Source organism: Uloborus diversus, chromosome 8, assembly GCF_026930045.1.
Source record: "Uloborus diversus isolate 005 chromosome 8, Udiv.v.3.1, whole genome shotgun sequence".
NCBI classification, from domain to species: domain Eukaryota; kingdom Metazoa; phylum Arthropoda; class Arachnida; order Araneae; family Uloboridae; genus Uloborus; species Uloborus diversus.
Window position 1 is genome coordinate 59,669,289 of NC_072738.1, and position 17,481 is coordinate 59,686,769.

Consider the following 17,481-nt stretch of genomic DNA (forward strand, 5'->3'; position numbering starts at 1 on the left):
CTGTTCCCTAACTCAAGACATTTTCAACTAACTTCTGAGGGAGGAAATTACTTATGTCAGCACTCTTTGAAGAATAGCGTTCAATAGAAGGCTCTGACCCTAACACCTCCTCGACCTTCTGATTGCGCATCTGATAACAACCTCTGGAATGGTGGGAATACGTTAGGAATCGTATTCTAGTTGGGCAACAAACGCGTAAATAACGGTAAAAAGGAAGAAAGCAGTTTTCGAACATCATTTATGTATGCATGGTCAATGTTGGAGGGAAAATACTTTTATTTGCTATTAAAATGTGTAAAAGTTTTAATTTTGTTGCCGATTGCTACGGATGTTCGATTTAAGGGAACGAATCCGATTTTCCTTTCACAAGAACCGCTAAGCTGTGTTTATAAAATCCTGGCCCACTGACCCCAATGTATCGCCATTTTTTAAATACGAGCACATTGGCTAGTTTGTGATTGGAAAAAAACCCTGAGAACCTCCTCCTATTGGACAGATCCGTGTCCCCTTTACCTACAACCAACAAAAACATTTTTTCTCGAAAAAAGAGAAAAAAAAAAGTTCTGATCTGACGTCAGAGCGAAGTATCTGTTTATCCGGTAGATACCAAATAAAATTTTATCCGAAAAAACAAAATCGTTTTCGTTCGTTCACCCATGGAACTTCTTCCTGGAAGTCGAATTTCAGAACGGGAATCACACCGGGCCCCCTCAACAAAACAACATGAACCCCGCCAATGGTCGATCCTGCTTACCTATCCGTGACGATTTGGCTGGCCGCTGGGCAGTTGCCTCATTTCGTCCATAAACTCTGGCAATTAAGTGCTTCTTTTCGGTGACTAGTCACCATGTTTCTTTCTCCGCAGGTGTGACCACAAGATGGTGATAAGCCGGAAGATGGTGCCCCTGGTATCATTCTTGGCTGCCCTGCGCATCCTTACAGAAGGTAAGATCTTATCCTTTACTCCTGCAAATCAACCAATCATGCAATGGATCCGTTGAATTACACGTCCTTCAGCACCTGTAGAGTATTAATAGTTATTCTATTTACATAATTAACCTTATTAGATGACACCCCAAGGTCACTCAATCTTGAGTCTTCATTTAAGGCACAAAATACTGCAATAATCTTATGTATTACTTGATTTCACTGTAATTTTTTTTTCTCTACCTAAAAGAGATCATTTTTTCAAATGTACTTTACTACTTGCATTTTAAAAAACTTAACTACTATATCAATTTTTTTTGAACTTGCTGTTACTTCTTTTTTAGCTATTCTGTTTAGATATTCCATATAACCCAAAAATAAATGCAGCCGTGTGTAAGAGAACAACGTTATTAGAAAAATGTCAAAACACCTACTTTACTTTAAAAATTCATATAAATATATTGGATGAATTTAAAACTCTAAATCACAATTTCATACAGAATAGGCAATAAATATTGTTCCGAATTCATATGTTATCCCTCATATAACTGCAAATGTTAAGCTTACATAAAATGATAAGTTAACAAATATAGTCAAACGTTGGGCTCAAGGTTCAAAGTTCGCAGGTTTACGCAATTAATTCCTTTTCAGGGTCTTTCTTACAGACCATTTATACCTAATTAATATTAATTTCTAAGAGTACATAAGAGGATATTTTTTGTAGAGTGTTTTGAAAAAAATAACTTTGAATTCCCAAGTCTTCGGTGCTGATCAAAACCAATTTTTGGATTGAGAATTCGATTACTCAATTTTTTCGTCCTATTACTATCGTTGGACACGAGGGAGATTAAATATACCCACCTTTAGTAAGAAAAAAAAAGACTGCTTAAAATCAATTTTTGTAAATTCCTGCACTTATGGTTCTTCAACTTTCTAAAGGCTCCCTTCAGCTTTGTAGTTAACGAAGGACTCTAACATTCCAGTTCTGATTACCTAAGAGGTAGGCCTGTGCAAATTTATTAATCCTCAATTGGTTAAATGTAGGGGGATAAAAACATTCATAAGCGCTATTTGGCGTTTTCGCCCCACTGTGCGCCGGGTGAAACATAATACATACGAGCCTCATACTGAAGAAAATAAACAATGAGTATATATTCTGTTATCATGAGCATAAAAGATATATCGTAGGACACTACATAAATTTTATCATATTTCAAAAAGATTCACATAGAAAGTTTTCCCGATAAGAAAACATAACTGCATTTATGTTTTAATATTTTCTGCATGTTTTACAAAAAAGTGCGAAATCACATTTATTATTCTCTGTCAACGGGTATGTAATTTATAAGTTAAATCTGAGCTCCCTAATTGGAAGTAAACATCTCTACAGTGCAGTTCTTACGATATGTTTTGAAACTGACAATTACCCTTTTTTTAAAAAAAACACTTAGAAACATTTTTTGGAACTGTTTTTAAACAATTAACACTTTGTAGCACACTTTTTACAGCATTTGTGGTACACTCCTCCGTTTACGATTCTAATTTAATAGTCGGCAATGGACGAACTTCGACTAGGGAAAGATTTTGGACCATTTTACGAAAAAGTCAATCCTTTGTTCCGCACGTGTCGATTCATATATTTCATTTAAAAGCAATAATTTCAAAGGGTTGTAACGAAATTTTTTGCTTAAGATATCACGCATAAGTTGGTAATTTTTTAAGCTGAAATTTTTTTTCATTGATATTTTAAAGTATTATTTTTAATGACATATATAAGGTCTTACGTGCGGGACGAAATGACTGTTTTCCGTTTAATGGCCTTTTTTCTTTTTGGTGGCATTTGCGACCCTCAATCCACAACGGATCTCGGTAACAAAATTTCTACCAGTATTATATTAAGAGATTTTTTTAACAGGTAGTTGTAAAGTAATTGTTGAAATAATATTTGTACGAAAGAAAGCGATGATTTCACATGTGCATAAATGTGTTCCTACTTTGATTTTCAACAAATATCCTGAGTGGGACACCATCGGAACAGATTCGGAGCAAATTTTAGTACAATTTCTTTTCAACGAAATACATGCGGAACATATTTTAGGGCACATTCAGGTATCTGGAACACTTTTTCCAAACTAAAGCGTTCCAAACGTGCTTCTAACAGGGGTGACCACCCCCCTAAGAGCAAGGCCGCACCCGCTAAATATCGCGAAGATCCCCCCAAAACAAGACCCCCCAAAACAGTGAAAAATACCCCTCAAAACACACCCTCTAAAAATTTCAATGGCGCATTGTGCGCCACGAGCCCCCCTCCCCTATATGGACATTTCTGTTTCTAATGTGTACTGAGACATTGCAGAGTAAAGGAGACGTTAAGAGTCTGTTAAATTTGTGTTTTTATGACATCCTCATATAAATAATAGCCGAGGATAAAGTAACCCGCGTGTTTCGACTATGAAACTCGCGCCACGGCATGATAATTTGATAACAGTTTTGGTAGAGTTTAACATGCAGGGAAATGCTTTATTTTGACAAGGCTGAACTAGATCCGTTCACTTAATTGTCTTACTGGTAAGACTCATTTTAAGAGAATGAAGAAACGTAAAAATGGTCAACAATGACCGCTATCTACTGGAGTTATGTGTTAATAATAGAGTAAATAAATTTACATAGAGAGGCTCCGTCTATGTTAAAAAGTAGATGAAATTGATGAAATTGAAGCCGGAACTATGCGATACATTGGCGCGATGATGAACATGGTATGATAGGATAACACATTGACCATGTCATGATAACATGGTCGTTTCGGCGAGAATGGATCATTTAGCAAGAAGCTAAGGAGCTTGGGATACAGTGGTGCAACTTACGGCTTTAATTTTTTAGTATAGCGGGGCCTCTCTATATCTAATTTCCTTACTCTATGGGGTTAATTCACTGGAGTTAGGGTTAAAACTTAAAACTACCAAAATATCTCCAAACAGGCAATGACTGCGTTCAAATGTAGAAGCAAATTTTCACCCGTCATACCATGACGGGAGACTTACTAGTTATATTATAGTTGCGGTTATGATGGTGATGGAAAATTGAGTTTTACTGCTGCTTAACGTTATCTCATAGAGGTGTACTGTAGCGTTTCCTCTCTTGTTGTTTGAGAGATGGAAACGCGACAATACACACTTCCTTGATAAATATAAGTGATAAAGTGAAGCATAATTTTTTTCAGACGAAGCGCTGAGCCTTTTAGGGATTGAATTCCGATATCGAGCAAAAATCTTTTCAATTATGACCATACCGAAACGCATCACTCTTCCCAATAACTATAGTGACTCATTTCACTGTTGAATTATGCCATATGTAATTTGAACAAGTAGAAAAACAATGCCAATTGACTCTTTGTTTATTACGAAACAATATAAATTTGATATTCAATATAAAAACAAATTTTTAAGAGACTATGATAAATGATTAATATTAGCAATTTCAAAATAACGCTTTGTACTGTAAAATAATAAGCATTTAAAATCGAAAGTACGGAAAAATAACCATATAGTCAGGAGCTTCCCGACTGGAGCTCCTTTGGGAGGGTCACTGTAACCTCCCAAAAATTTCTGTATTCGGCAAATTTGTTGTCAGAGTATTGCATTTTCGCACATATTTTTTTTTTTTAATAATGCTTAATGTATCATCTCATTAGATATTGTAGATAGGTATGAGTGCGTGTTCATATTTTATCATTTGGCAAAATTGGAAGTTTCAAGCGGAAAATTGGGAATTTATCCCCCTCCGCCCCAAATATTAAAGTTCTGGTCGCCCCTGTATATAGTACGATTTGCCTTTTACTTCTCTTTCAACGATTAAAAAGCCGTTCCTTATACTATCTCAAGTTAAAAGCACAAATTCAAGCATTTTTGTAGCGTAATAAGTACTGTAAGAACCAAGAATTTCCTTTTTTGTTTGCCATATTTCCCACATAATGTACGTAGATGGTAATGTTTGATTTTGCTTTTTTTTTTTTTTGAAGTAAGTTCGCGTACGAATCATTATTTGCGTCAGTTTAAGTAGCCGTTTACCAAGGTTCCTCCAACTTTCTACGATGTTTTCGTTTTATTTTTGTAATTAGTTTCTTATAGCTACATTTGTGGAACATTTATCACCTTTTCACACTTGGAAATTATTTTTATACAATTCAACTGCGTAACAGTCCCCGCATTTTTCTTCAATCATTTTCATATATATATTTCTTTCTGTCTTTTCCTCCATCGTTCCCTTTCTCTCTCTCTCTCTCTCTCTTTTGTCTTCAAAGTTTCTCAGACACTTCCTTATTTTAAAGCCTTTTCAAAAGGTTTTTTTTTTTGTTTCTAAAACAGAAAAAATGTTTTTAGTCTACATAACTATTCATTAACTTAGATTACTAAGCGGAATATTCATTTGTGCCTCTCTTACTAATTTTGCTCACGTGGTGAGACATGTTAGAAGCGCGCCATGAGCTGAAAATTTGCATTTTCTTTATGAAGCACGTGTGGTTCATAATTCATACAAAAGAACATTTTGAAGGTCATACAAAATTTTGTGTTTTTCAAGACTCAGTTTCATCACCATTATCTTGATTACAAAAACAGTCCTGTGACTCTACTATCATCATTTTCAGTTTTAATGATGATTTTAATCGTCAATATTCATTAGTTTAGAGTAGACAAAAACAATAAAACAAGTAGATTTATTTCATCCACTTTTTTTTTACAAGTAGTGCCTAATTATTTACAATGTAAATGTAGTAATTTCAACTAAATGTACTTTTCAAAGATTCTCTGCTCATAATGAACATTTTTGAAAGTAAAACTCTAAGCTGTACTTAATTAAAACATATTTGCACCATTCGATTTAATTTTTAACAACCACCAATCGAAAATATGATTTATAAATATAATGAAAACAATTACAACATTTTATCATATCTGTTCTCCTTTTTTTTCCTTTTAACAATTTGAAAACATTTTGTAAGTCATCGTACCTTTAGTTCATACTTAGAATTAACACTTTTGTAAAAAGCAAATTTATGATTGTACGTTTATAAATTATTTTTTATTAGCTAAAAATTAGTTTTTAGAACGTGGTTACTGGTGAACTACTTCTGTCTCATCCATAGTTATTTGCACTTTTGAGTTTTACTCTTATTATACGTACTGTACTGAAACAGATTTGGAGTTTAATAATTAAGAAACACAATTTTATTTGAAGTATTTATAGCTTTTCGTGAGAGGCAAATTTATTATTTGGGGGTTAGATAATATTGAATGTCTTCCGTCTTAAATTGCATGTATAACTTTTTCTTCTTACTTCGTCAATTTCTTTACATGGATTTTTACTCATTCTGTATTTTATTCACCTAATTTCACTTTTAATACTTTTACTATGAGTAACTTTTTTTTTTACATTACTTTTATAATAAGCAATGCTAAAAGAATTTTTAATATCAATATAATTTAATGATAACTTTAATTATTAGTTCTTATTATTTCTGATTGATATCTGTCGTATTACATCTCTCTAACCTATCATTATATCTAATTATTAGCTCTTATTAATATATTTTACAGCAGTTTTTTTTTTAACGTGCGAATTTTTCTGATGGTTATTTGACTTAGGAGAATTTTATTCATTACAAAAGTAATATTTTCTTTTTTACTCTTATGTTATAAAAAGATGATTAATTATTTACGAGATTTCATTTTATCTTGTACTTAGAAGTATTGATTTCTTGGCTGTTGAGAAATATGTCTTAAAATAATAAACAAATTTTAAGGTTTATAATAAAATAACCTAATAACTGAGTTTGAAACTTGCCGATGCATCGACTCAACTTAATCTGTTTGGTAAAACAAAATCTCTAGCATGCGAAAGTCTTTAAAGATTCAATTTAGACGTTCTTTTAAATTCTCACGAAAATCGAAATTCCGAAAACGAATCTTTTTAATAGTTATAATCGCTCCCTAGCGTAAAAACGACAGTTTTCCTACTAATTTGTTCTTTTACAAAAATGATATTTCTGCTATATTTCAGATTCGATGTTAATTCGTGTACTGTTTTGACAGAAATAAACACCTTAAATTTTCTGAAATCACATGAAATTTTTAGAAAAGTAAATGAATTTAAGAATAGATTTGAAACTTTGGAACAGATCAAATGCTTTCCCTGATTAAAAAAGGACTTAACTAAGAGTTATAAGACAAAATTGAAAAAATCCTAAATAAGCAGAAAAATAACTGAATAACTGAAAGAGATGGAAAGGTTGTCAAAATGTAGGATTTCTTGATTTATTTATTTATTTTTTGGTAAAAAATATTCCATCATGCACAATTTCGAGTGAACTGTTTGAGTCAATTATAAATTGCTTTGCTAAATGCTCAAAATAATCATTAAAGTCAATTTTAAAAAGTAAAGCTCAATTTTATAACTTCATTTAAGGATCACGGGGAAAGCTTAGTAAACTCCCGAAAATGCAAACACTTAGAAGAAAAACCTCGGTTACTGGTGACGAAGAAAAAAATTACTTTTTGAATTTCATCTGTTGGAATTTGAAAATCTTAAATTAAAATTCACAAAACGACCATTTTTCAATGACTGGTTTATTTTTATTATTATTATTATTATTTGTTTTGTGGAATATGCTTTTATAACCATCCGTATGTTAAAGTCAGAACAAACAACGTAAGTAGAAGCACAAATTTGTAAATTACCGCAGACACGTGTTTCGGCGTTACAGGGAACGCCTTTTTCAATGCAAAAAATAATGAGCTTATGGATGAAAAGACATCCGACAAAAGCCAAGAGCAGATAAGCATGCAGCTTAAAAGATAAAAACAGCGGATTAGCCAAACACCAATGACAAAGTTATAAACCGATAACGAACCAATAGGAATGCAAGCAAAGGCCAGGAGCTTTCCCTTAGGTACGAACCCAGAAAGAAAGAATTTAATTGGACAAGGATTAAGCCGAAGCTTAAACAAAAAGAAAAGAAATTGTCAGTAACCGTGAACCGCAAGAAAGGAAAAGCAGAATGGAAAACCATGAAATAAGGTAAACAAAAACAAAAAATATTCGAAAAAAGGAAAAATAAAGATAAATAGAAGAAAATTAGGGGGGGGGGGTGTCAATCAAGACAAAAAGGTAAAAATAAACAAAGGAAGATAGATAAAAATGAGTGGGAAAAAAGGGGGGTATTAAAGATATGGGAGCCAAATGTTAGAAAAATATGGAACTGAACTAAGATCGTTAACTAAGTTAGAACTGTTCCTCAAAATATGAAACGATTCCCAAAAGTCAAGATCTGATGAATTGGGGCATTTTTGGATAATCTGATAAGAGTTAAAATCAAAAGAGTGATTCGAATCCCAACAATGTTGAGCAATACTAGACTTGTTTAATTGTTGTTTTTTCACATAATTTTGATGCTCTTTCAAGCGAATTTTTAAAGCACGCCGAGTCTGTCCAATATAGGCAAGTTTGCAACTACAATTAATTCTATAAATTCCACAACAATTAAGAGGATGAATAGGATCTTTAAGAGAAGAGAATGAAAGTTTATTAATAGGAGAGAACACCACCTGGAATTGGAAACGTTTTAGAATCTTAGCAACCTGATAGCTTACAGATGGAAAGAATGGCAAAACAACCAAATTCTTTTTGATGAAGGTTCGGTTAAGAACATTAGTTTGGGATTTATTTGAAAGTTTTTTATAAATGGAATCAATCAAAGTTGGCGGATAGTCTCTATCAATTGCCACAGCTTTAAGATAATTAAGTTCCACTTTAAGAAGTTCCGACGAAGAACCAATATTAATTGCGCGATAAACAAAAGAATTGAAAGCAGAATATTTTTGATTTGGAGGATGAGACGATAGTCTATGAGGAGGTAAAGAGACAGCAAAAGGTTTGCGATAAACAGTAGTTTCAAAACCAATTTCAGTACGAGAAACAAGTACATCAAGAAATGAAATGCAATTATTCCGTTCTTTCTCACAAGAAAACTGAATATGAGGATCAATGGAGTTTACAATAGATAAAACCTCATCACTCTCAAACTGATTCTGGTTCATTAGAACAAAACAATCATCAACATACCGAACATAAAATTGGAACTGCAGTTTTTGGAACAGCTTAACCTCAAAATAATGCATGTAAATATCACTAAGAATGGGGCTAAGTGGGTTACCCATAGCCAGACCATCTAACATAATATAAAAATTCCCATTAAAAACAAAAGAACATTGCTTAAGACAAGTACGGGTAAGGAAAATTAAATCCTCAATTTCCGTATTGGTGAAATGAAATTCAGAAAGTCTTCTACGAAGGCATAACAATGAACCCTCGACAGGAACGTTCGTAAATAAAGAGTTCACATCAAAAGAAGCCATAAAAGAATTATTTGGAACGAAACTATGAATTTTTTTAACAAACTCAACAGAATTTTTAATAGTAAATAAATTGTGACTCCTAAGGGGAGAAAACACAGAGACTAAATATTTTGCAAGTTTGTACGAAGCCGTACCAATATTGGAAACAATCGGCCTGAAAGGAATACCAGCTTTATGCACCTTAGGTAAAGCATAAAATCTAGCACAATTAGCAATAGATGGAACAACAGAGCGTTTAACATTTGAAGGAATAGACTTAACAGACTTGACAGCAGATGCAATAGTTTTTAACTCTTTATCACTAGGATCTTTAGAAATTTCAGCATATGGTCCAGAAGAAATCAAATCATTTGTTTTATCAACATAAGATGATTTGTCAAGAACAACAATTTGGCCACCCTTGTCAGCTTTGGTAACAACCAGATCAGAATTCGAAACTAAGTCTTTAACAGAACGGCTAACAGTATTAGCAAATACAGGTTTAGAAATTTTCGAGTTAAAGTCAATATTAGAAGCTATAAGATGCCGAATCGAATCTTTTTGAGAGGAAGTTAAGGCACTAAATTTAAAAGCTTTCTCAACAGGAGCAATAAGCTTTGAAAAAGAAGGATTAACACTCACAGCAAAATTATCATTACATTTTAGAGCCTCAATTTGAGAATTACTTAATGGAACGCTAGAAAGATTAACAACAACATTCTTATTAACAACAGGTAAATTATCAAGAGGAACGACATGAGAAGATTTACAAAGCATAGCTAATTTCTTTTTCAAAACAATTTGATGTTTATCAGAGGAACGAAGGGTTCTAGACCAAGAATTTCTGTCAATAATGTTAAAGTTGGGAATGGAATTAGAAACCGAAAGATGTAAATCATAAAGTTCACGTTCAATAAACGATAAATGTTTCCTAGTTTCCTGGATCGAAGCTCTGAGTAAAGCCAATTTCGACCGAAAGATTACTTTGTCAATTTTTACAGAACGTGGTAAATTACATTTCAAAGAAATAAACTTCGGAATAATTTTCTTGCGCCTACACTCTTGAAGAAATTTTAAATGGTTCAAAAAACGAAATTTCTTAATCCGAAGATTGGCAAACCTATTGATTTGAGACATAATCAAAAGCAAAACCAAAACAAATGAAAATAAACAAAATCAAACACTAACGGAATGAATAAGAAACAAGAAGTAAAAGGTCACGATCAAAATACAACAATAGACAAAAATTCCGAAAACAAAAACAAAAACACAAATTGCATAAAAGACGGAAAATGAAAACGTAAGGCCCGTTTAAGCCAAAATAATAAGATAAATAAATACCTTTGTGCTGAATAGTAAAGTCAGAACAAACAACGTAAGTAGAAGCACAAATTTGTAAATTACCGCAGACACGTGTTTCGGCGTTACAGGGAACGCCTTTTTCAATGCAAAAAATAATGAGCTTATGGATGAAAAGACATCCGACAAAAGCCAAGAGCAGATAAGCATGCAGCTTAAAAGATAAAAACAGCGGATTAGCCAAACACCAATGACAAAGTTATAAACCGATAACGAACCAATAGGAATGCAAGCAAAGGCCAGGAGCTTTCCCTTAGGTACGAACCCAGAAAGAAAGAATTCAATTGGACAAGGATTAAGCCGAAGCTTAAACAAAAAGAAAAGAAATTGTCAGTAACCGTGAACCGCAAGAAAGGAAAAGCAGAATGGAAAACCATGAAATAAGGTAAACAAAAACAAAAAATATTCGAAAAAAGGAAAAAATAAAGATAAATAGAAGAAAATTGGGGGGGGGGGTGTCAATCAAGACAAAAAGGTAAAAATAAACAAAGTAAGATAGATAAAAATGAGTGGGAAAAAAGGGGGGTATTAAAGATATGGGAGTCAAATGTTAGAAAAATATGGAACTGAACTAAGATCGTTAACTAAGTTAGAACTGTTCCTCAAAATATGAAACGATTCCCAAAAGTCAAGATCTGATGAATTGGGGCATTTTTGGATAATCTGATAAGAGTTAAAATCAAAAGAGTGATTCGAATCCCAACAATGTTGAGCAATACTAGACTTGTTTAATTGTTGTTTTTTCACATAATTTTGATGCTCTTTCAAGCGAATTTTTAAAGCACGCCGAGTCTGTCCAATATAGGCAAGTTTACAACTACAATTAATTCTATAAATTCCACAACAATTAAGAGGATGAATAGGATCTTTAAGAGAAGAGAATGAAAGTTTATTAATAGGAGAGAACACCACCTGGAATTGGAAACGTTTTAGAATCTTAGCAACCTGATAGCTTACAGATGGAAAGAATGGCAAAACAACCAAATTCTTTTTGATGAAGGTTCGGTTAAGAACATTAGTTTGGGATTTATTTGAAAGTTTTTTATAAATGGAATCAATCAAAGTTGGCGGATAGTCTCTATCAATTGCCACAGCTTTAAGATAATTAAGTTCCACTTTAAGAAGTTCCGACGAAGAACAAATATTAATTGCGCGATAAACAAAAGAATTGAAAGCAGAATATTTTTGATTTGGAGGATGAGACGATAGTCTATGAGGAGATAAAGAGACAGCAAAAGGTTTGCGATAAACAGTAGTTTCAAAACCAATTTCAGTACGAGAAACAAGTACATCAAGAAATGAAATGCAATTATTCCGTTCTTTCTCACAAGAAAACTGAATATGAGGATCAATGGAGTTTACAATAGATAAAACCTCATCACTCTCAAACTGATTCTGGTTCATTAGAACAAAACAATCATCAACATACCGAACATAAAATTGGAACTGCAGTTTCTGGAACAGCTTAACCTCAAAATAATGCATGTAAATATCACTAAGAATGGGGCTAAGTGGGTTACCCATAGCCAGACCATCTAACATAATATAAAAATTCCCATTAAAAACAAAAGAACATTGCTTAAGACAAGTACGGGTAAGGAAAATTAAATCCTCAATTTCCGTATTGGTGAAATGAAATTCAGAAAGTCTTCTACGAAGGCATAACAATGAACCCTCGACAGGAACGTTCGTAAATAAAGAGTTCACATCAAAAGAAGCCATAAAAGAATTATTTGGAACGAAACTATGAATTTTTTTAACAAACTCAACAGAATTTTTAATAGTAAATAAATTGTGACTCCTAAGGGGAGAAAACACAGATACTAAATATTTTGCAAGTTTGTACGAAGCCGTACCAATATTGGAAACAATCGGCCTGAAAGGAATACCAGCTTTATGCACCTTAGGTAAAGCATAAAATCTAGCACAATTAGCAATAGATGGAACAACAGAGCGTTTAACATTTGAAGGAATAGACTTAACAGACTTGACAGCAGATGCAATAGTTTTTAACTCTTTATCACTAGGATCTTTAGAAATTTCAGCATATGGTCCAGAAGAAATCAAATCATTTGTTTTATCAACATAAGATGATTTGTCAAGAACAACAATTTGGCCACCCTTGTCAGCTTTGGTAACAACCAGATCAGAATTCGAAACTAAGTCTTTAACAGAACGGCTAACAGTATTAGCAAATACAGGTTTAGAAATTTTCGAGTTAAAGTCAATATTAGAAGCTATAAGATGCCGAATCGAATCTTTTTGAGAGGAAGTTAAGGCACTAAATTTAAAAGCTTTCTCAACAGGAGCAATAAGCTTTGAAAAAGAAGGATTAACACTCACAGCAAAATTATCATTACATTTTAGAGCCTCAATTTGAGAATTACTTAATGGAACGCTAGAAAGATTAACAACAACATTCTTATTAACAACAGGTAAATTATCAAGAGGAACGACATGAGAAGATTTACAAAGCATAGCTAATTTCTTTTTCAAAACAATTTGATGTTTATCAGAGGAACGAAGGGTTCTAGACCAAGAATTTCTGTCAATAATGTTAAAGTTGGGAATGGAATTAGAAACCGAAAGATGTAAATCATAAAGTTCACGTTCAATAAACGATAAATGTTTCCTAGTTTCCTGGATCGAAGCTCTGAGTAAAGCCAATTTCGACCGAAAGATTACTTTGTCAATTTTTACAGAACGTGGTAAATTACATTTCAAAGAAATAAACTTCGGAATAATTTTCTTGCGCCTACACTCTTGAAGAAATTTTAAATGGTTCAAAAAACGAAATTTCTTAATCCGAAGATTGGCAAACCTATTGATTTGAGACATAATCAAAAGCAAAACCAAAACAAATGAAAATAAACAAAATCAAACACTAACGGAATGAATAAGAAACAAGAAGTAAAAAGTCACGATCAAAATACAACAATAGACAAAAATTCCGAAAACAAAAACAAAAACACAAATTGCATAAAAGACGGAAAATGAAAACGTAAGGCCCGTTTAAGCCAAAATAATAAGATAAATAAATACCTTTGTGCTGAATAGTAAAGTCAGAACAAACAACGTAAGTAGAAGCACAAATTTGTAAATTACCGCAGACACGTGTTTCGGCGTTACAGGGAACGCCTTTTTCAATGCAAAAAATAATGAGCTTATGGATGAAAAGACATCCGACAAAAGCCAAGAGCAGATAAGCATGCAGCTTAAAAGATAAAAACAGCGGATTAGCCAAACACCAATGACAAAGTTATAAACCGATAACGAACCAATAGGAATGCAAGCAAAGGCCAGGAGCTTTCCCTTAGGTACGAACCCAGAAAGAAAGAATTCAATTGGACAAGGATTAAGCCGAAGCTTAAACAAAAAGAAAAGAAATTGTCAGTAACCGTGAACCGCAAGAAAGGAAAAGCAGAATGGAAAACCATGAAATAAGGTAAACAAAAACAAAAAATATTCGAAAAAAGGAAAAATAAAGATAAATAGAAGAAAATTGGGGGGGGGGGGTTAATCTAAGATGCGGTATTGCTCTAATTTTTACTCTAAGTTGAGGGTATAAAAACTGCCATCTTCATCCTAATTTCTAAGATTTAATAATTAGAAATGTAAAATATTAGTGATTTTAAAATGCGGGTAACCATTTTGCTTTTATTACAATTTCGATTCCAACAATGTTTACAAAGGTTCAGTCTGAAATCTAAAGAATGACTTAATATGAAAGGAACAATAACCTTGATACTATAAATTTGTCTCGCAGCTTAAAAAGGATGATAATTCATATATCTTTAGCTCAAGCAATCTTTGGGCACAAAACGCGGTTCTGCAAATGTGTCACGGGAAAGATAGACTAGATGTGAACAAAGAATTGCACTATTTCGTGACCTCAGTCACGTGGTTGGCTAGGATAAGAACAAGTTGGTGTCAAGCAAACGGTGAATGTGAATCTTATGGATTAATTTTTTTTTTATTCAGGAGAAAATTTTCATAAGGAGCATAGCGGCCTAACTGTTTTGTTTACTTTGAGTCTATGTATTCCGTGAACAGAATGTTGTTTATAAACCTGCTGCGTTTCAATGTGCCCATCATCATAGAATGAAATTCTTTTGTCTTCCTTGCGCATCGCGTTTAAACGGAAAATTTGATATGAACTAAAAACAACAACAACAACAACAACCGAATTTGATATTTCACGTGGTCTGCAGTTATACTTTTACCCCAAATTCAAATTCCGCATACTCCACCACCAAAAAGCTTAATCAGTCCTGAAAAAAACCATAATGAATGGAACTTCCTTCATTTTATTGATTAATGAGTGAAAAATAATAGAAATTAAAATAGGGATGAGCAGGATATAGAGGTATGAACTCGACTAATTTTCGAGCATAACTTTCCCACCCTCCGCGAACTGTCCGCTTCACCCAATGCCTTCTTGCGAGCAGGTTCCTCAGGTAATCGTTACACAAGGTCACTGGAATTGCAAAAGTAGTGAACAATGATCACTGTACTGACTTAAAAACCTTCTGAAACGAAATGAAGTGTCATCGGTAATCTAATTCCGGTCGAATTATTTTCTCATATTTCACGGAAATAGTTTTTTTTTTTTTTTTTTTTGCAGGATGTGCAGGGTCCGACTATGATTTTTGAAGACACTAGGCACGAAATTTATTTGGTGTCCCTCCAATTATTCTATATAATGAAGGAATAAAATATTTTGATACTATCGTATTAACACAGCCATGCTAAATTTTGCAGTGTTTCATACATATAGGGGAGGGTGGTCCAAAGCGGCTTGGTTTTCGAAGAACGCTCGAAAATTGTAGTTTTTGGATTTTAGTCGCAACAATTTCGGTTTCATTTCCTAGCAAGGTTCTTGAACTTCAATATAAAAAGTGATTTTTGTATTATTTCAAACCCAATCCTTATATATTATTTCTGTAGCCTGTTTTTGGTTTCTACGCCAAATTTCCCTCAATTCTTGATCGATTTCTTTGATTTACGGCTAATTTTATAGCTTATGGTGCTGGCTACTGACGAAAAATAGACCCAAGGTCTAAAAATTGTTTCTTTTAACCGAAAAACCTGTTTTAAAGAACCAGAATAAGGTTTTCGGTCAAACTTATAACTTTAACTTGCGCCATGACCGACAGAGCTGAGTAGCTTGATCGGCAGAGCGTTCTCTTCGTAACCAGGAGATTACGTGTTCGGACCCACGTCCGACAATCTGCACCAAAAAAATTAGAGAAATATCGCGGATTACACTGAATTAAATGAATAACTACTATGAGGGAATAGAATAAATGAGGAGAAAATGCTCCTTGCTGATATGAAAACAGTGATTCTGTGCTAAATTACTTCGAAACTGCACGTGTTTTTTTTTTTTTTTTTTTGAAGCTTTGGCTCTGGAAAGAAAATTAAAGCATAATGTAAGCGAAAATATAAGTAACAGGTTTAAGATTTCAGACTACAATAGAATTGTTTTTTGTTCAGAAAAAAAATAATAAATCGTATATTGAAATATATATTCTTCTAATGAGTTTTTGACTCTTTGTACAAATAAATAAAATACTACCTCAATTTGAAGGGTAAAATATATATTTTTTCTTCTTTTTGCTAAAAAACAAATAGCTTATCACATTTTTACAACATTCGAAAAGCTACGCTTAAAAAAGAGCATAGTTCAATTTATTTTGTATTTTAACCGTGCTGTTAAATGATGAACACGTGCTGCCATCTAAGTTATAACGGCTTAAGCAGTCTGCGATAACAAATTGTAAAAATTTTTCAAAAATAAAAACATTTTTCATCAATATCTTATCTTATATATTAATCCCCTCTCATTTTAAAACTTATCAGGCTGGCCAATGACGAAAAAAAGACTTACGGTCGAAAATTCAAGTTTTCGAAATCGCCTCTTGCTGTTTCAAAACCTTGATGCTGCCTGTAGTTCTTATGCATTTTTTAAAGCAAAGTTCTAATGCAGTTTTCCATTTTTTACGTCGCTTTCGGCAAAAAAAAAAGCCTTTGTGTGTGTTCATATTTTAATAAAGCTTAACAGCACTGGACTTAGTTGTTCGGTTTAATTGATAAGTTTTTTTCGGTAGAGCGTTCGGCTATAAACTATCTGAACTTCGGGCAAGCTTGGGCTGTCCGACATAATATCAAATTTATATTAGTATTACGCATTACATGTGCTCATAACATACACACCTAATAAAATAAATGCAGTGGGAATGCTACTTGGTGTTTCGACTCCTTTATGCAGGCTACAGTTATCATTCGGATAAGTTGATTGTTAATCGAACTGTGTTCTTTGACTAACTCCAGACCACTCAACATAATATAAGCATAAAAAAGTATTAGATTATCGTAAAGAAATCCTTTTTGTGCAGAAAAACATTTTTATTGTATGCTAAAATGTAGATGTTTCTAATAGCAGTGTTCGACCTTTTGTACAAATGAAAAAATACTACGCCCGATTAAAACTACGAGTTTCACTCAGTAAACCTTTAATTTTTTATTCGCGCGAATACGATATAAAGCATTAAAAGTATTATCAACTTCATTAGCAAGAAATTATTTTCTACTCCTCTGCTTTCTGCTGAAGAAAAAAAAAATACATTTTGTCTACGTTCGAAAAATTACACTTAAGAACGGACTCAGTTCAACTGGTTTTGGTTTTGAATTTTAAGTGTTCGATTAAAAGAGAAACATCTGAGGGCATTTAAGCCGTAACGGTTAAAGCAACCTTCTATGTGAAATAGTTCAATATTCAAAGATAAAAACACTTATTTTCAAT

General features: G+C 33.0%; 1 protein-coding gene across 1 annotated transcript in view; it reads left to right on the plus strand.

Moving 5' to 3' along the window:
* The first annotated feature begins 868 nt into the window (after positions 1–868).
* Positions 869–17,481, plus strand: part of LOC129227615 (uncharacterized) — a 181,619-nt gene continuing 165,006 nt past the window's right edge. The window contains exon 1 of the mRNA XM_054862203.1: positions 869–945. Coding sequence (XP_054718178.1) covers positions 879–945 — 67 coding nt within the window. The 5' untranslated portion in view covers positions 869–878. The remainder of the gene's footprint in view (positions 946–17,481) is intronic.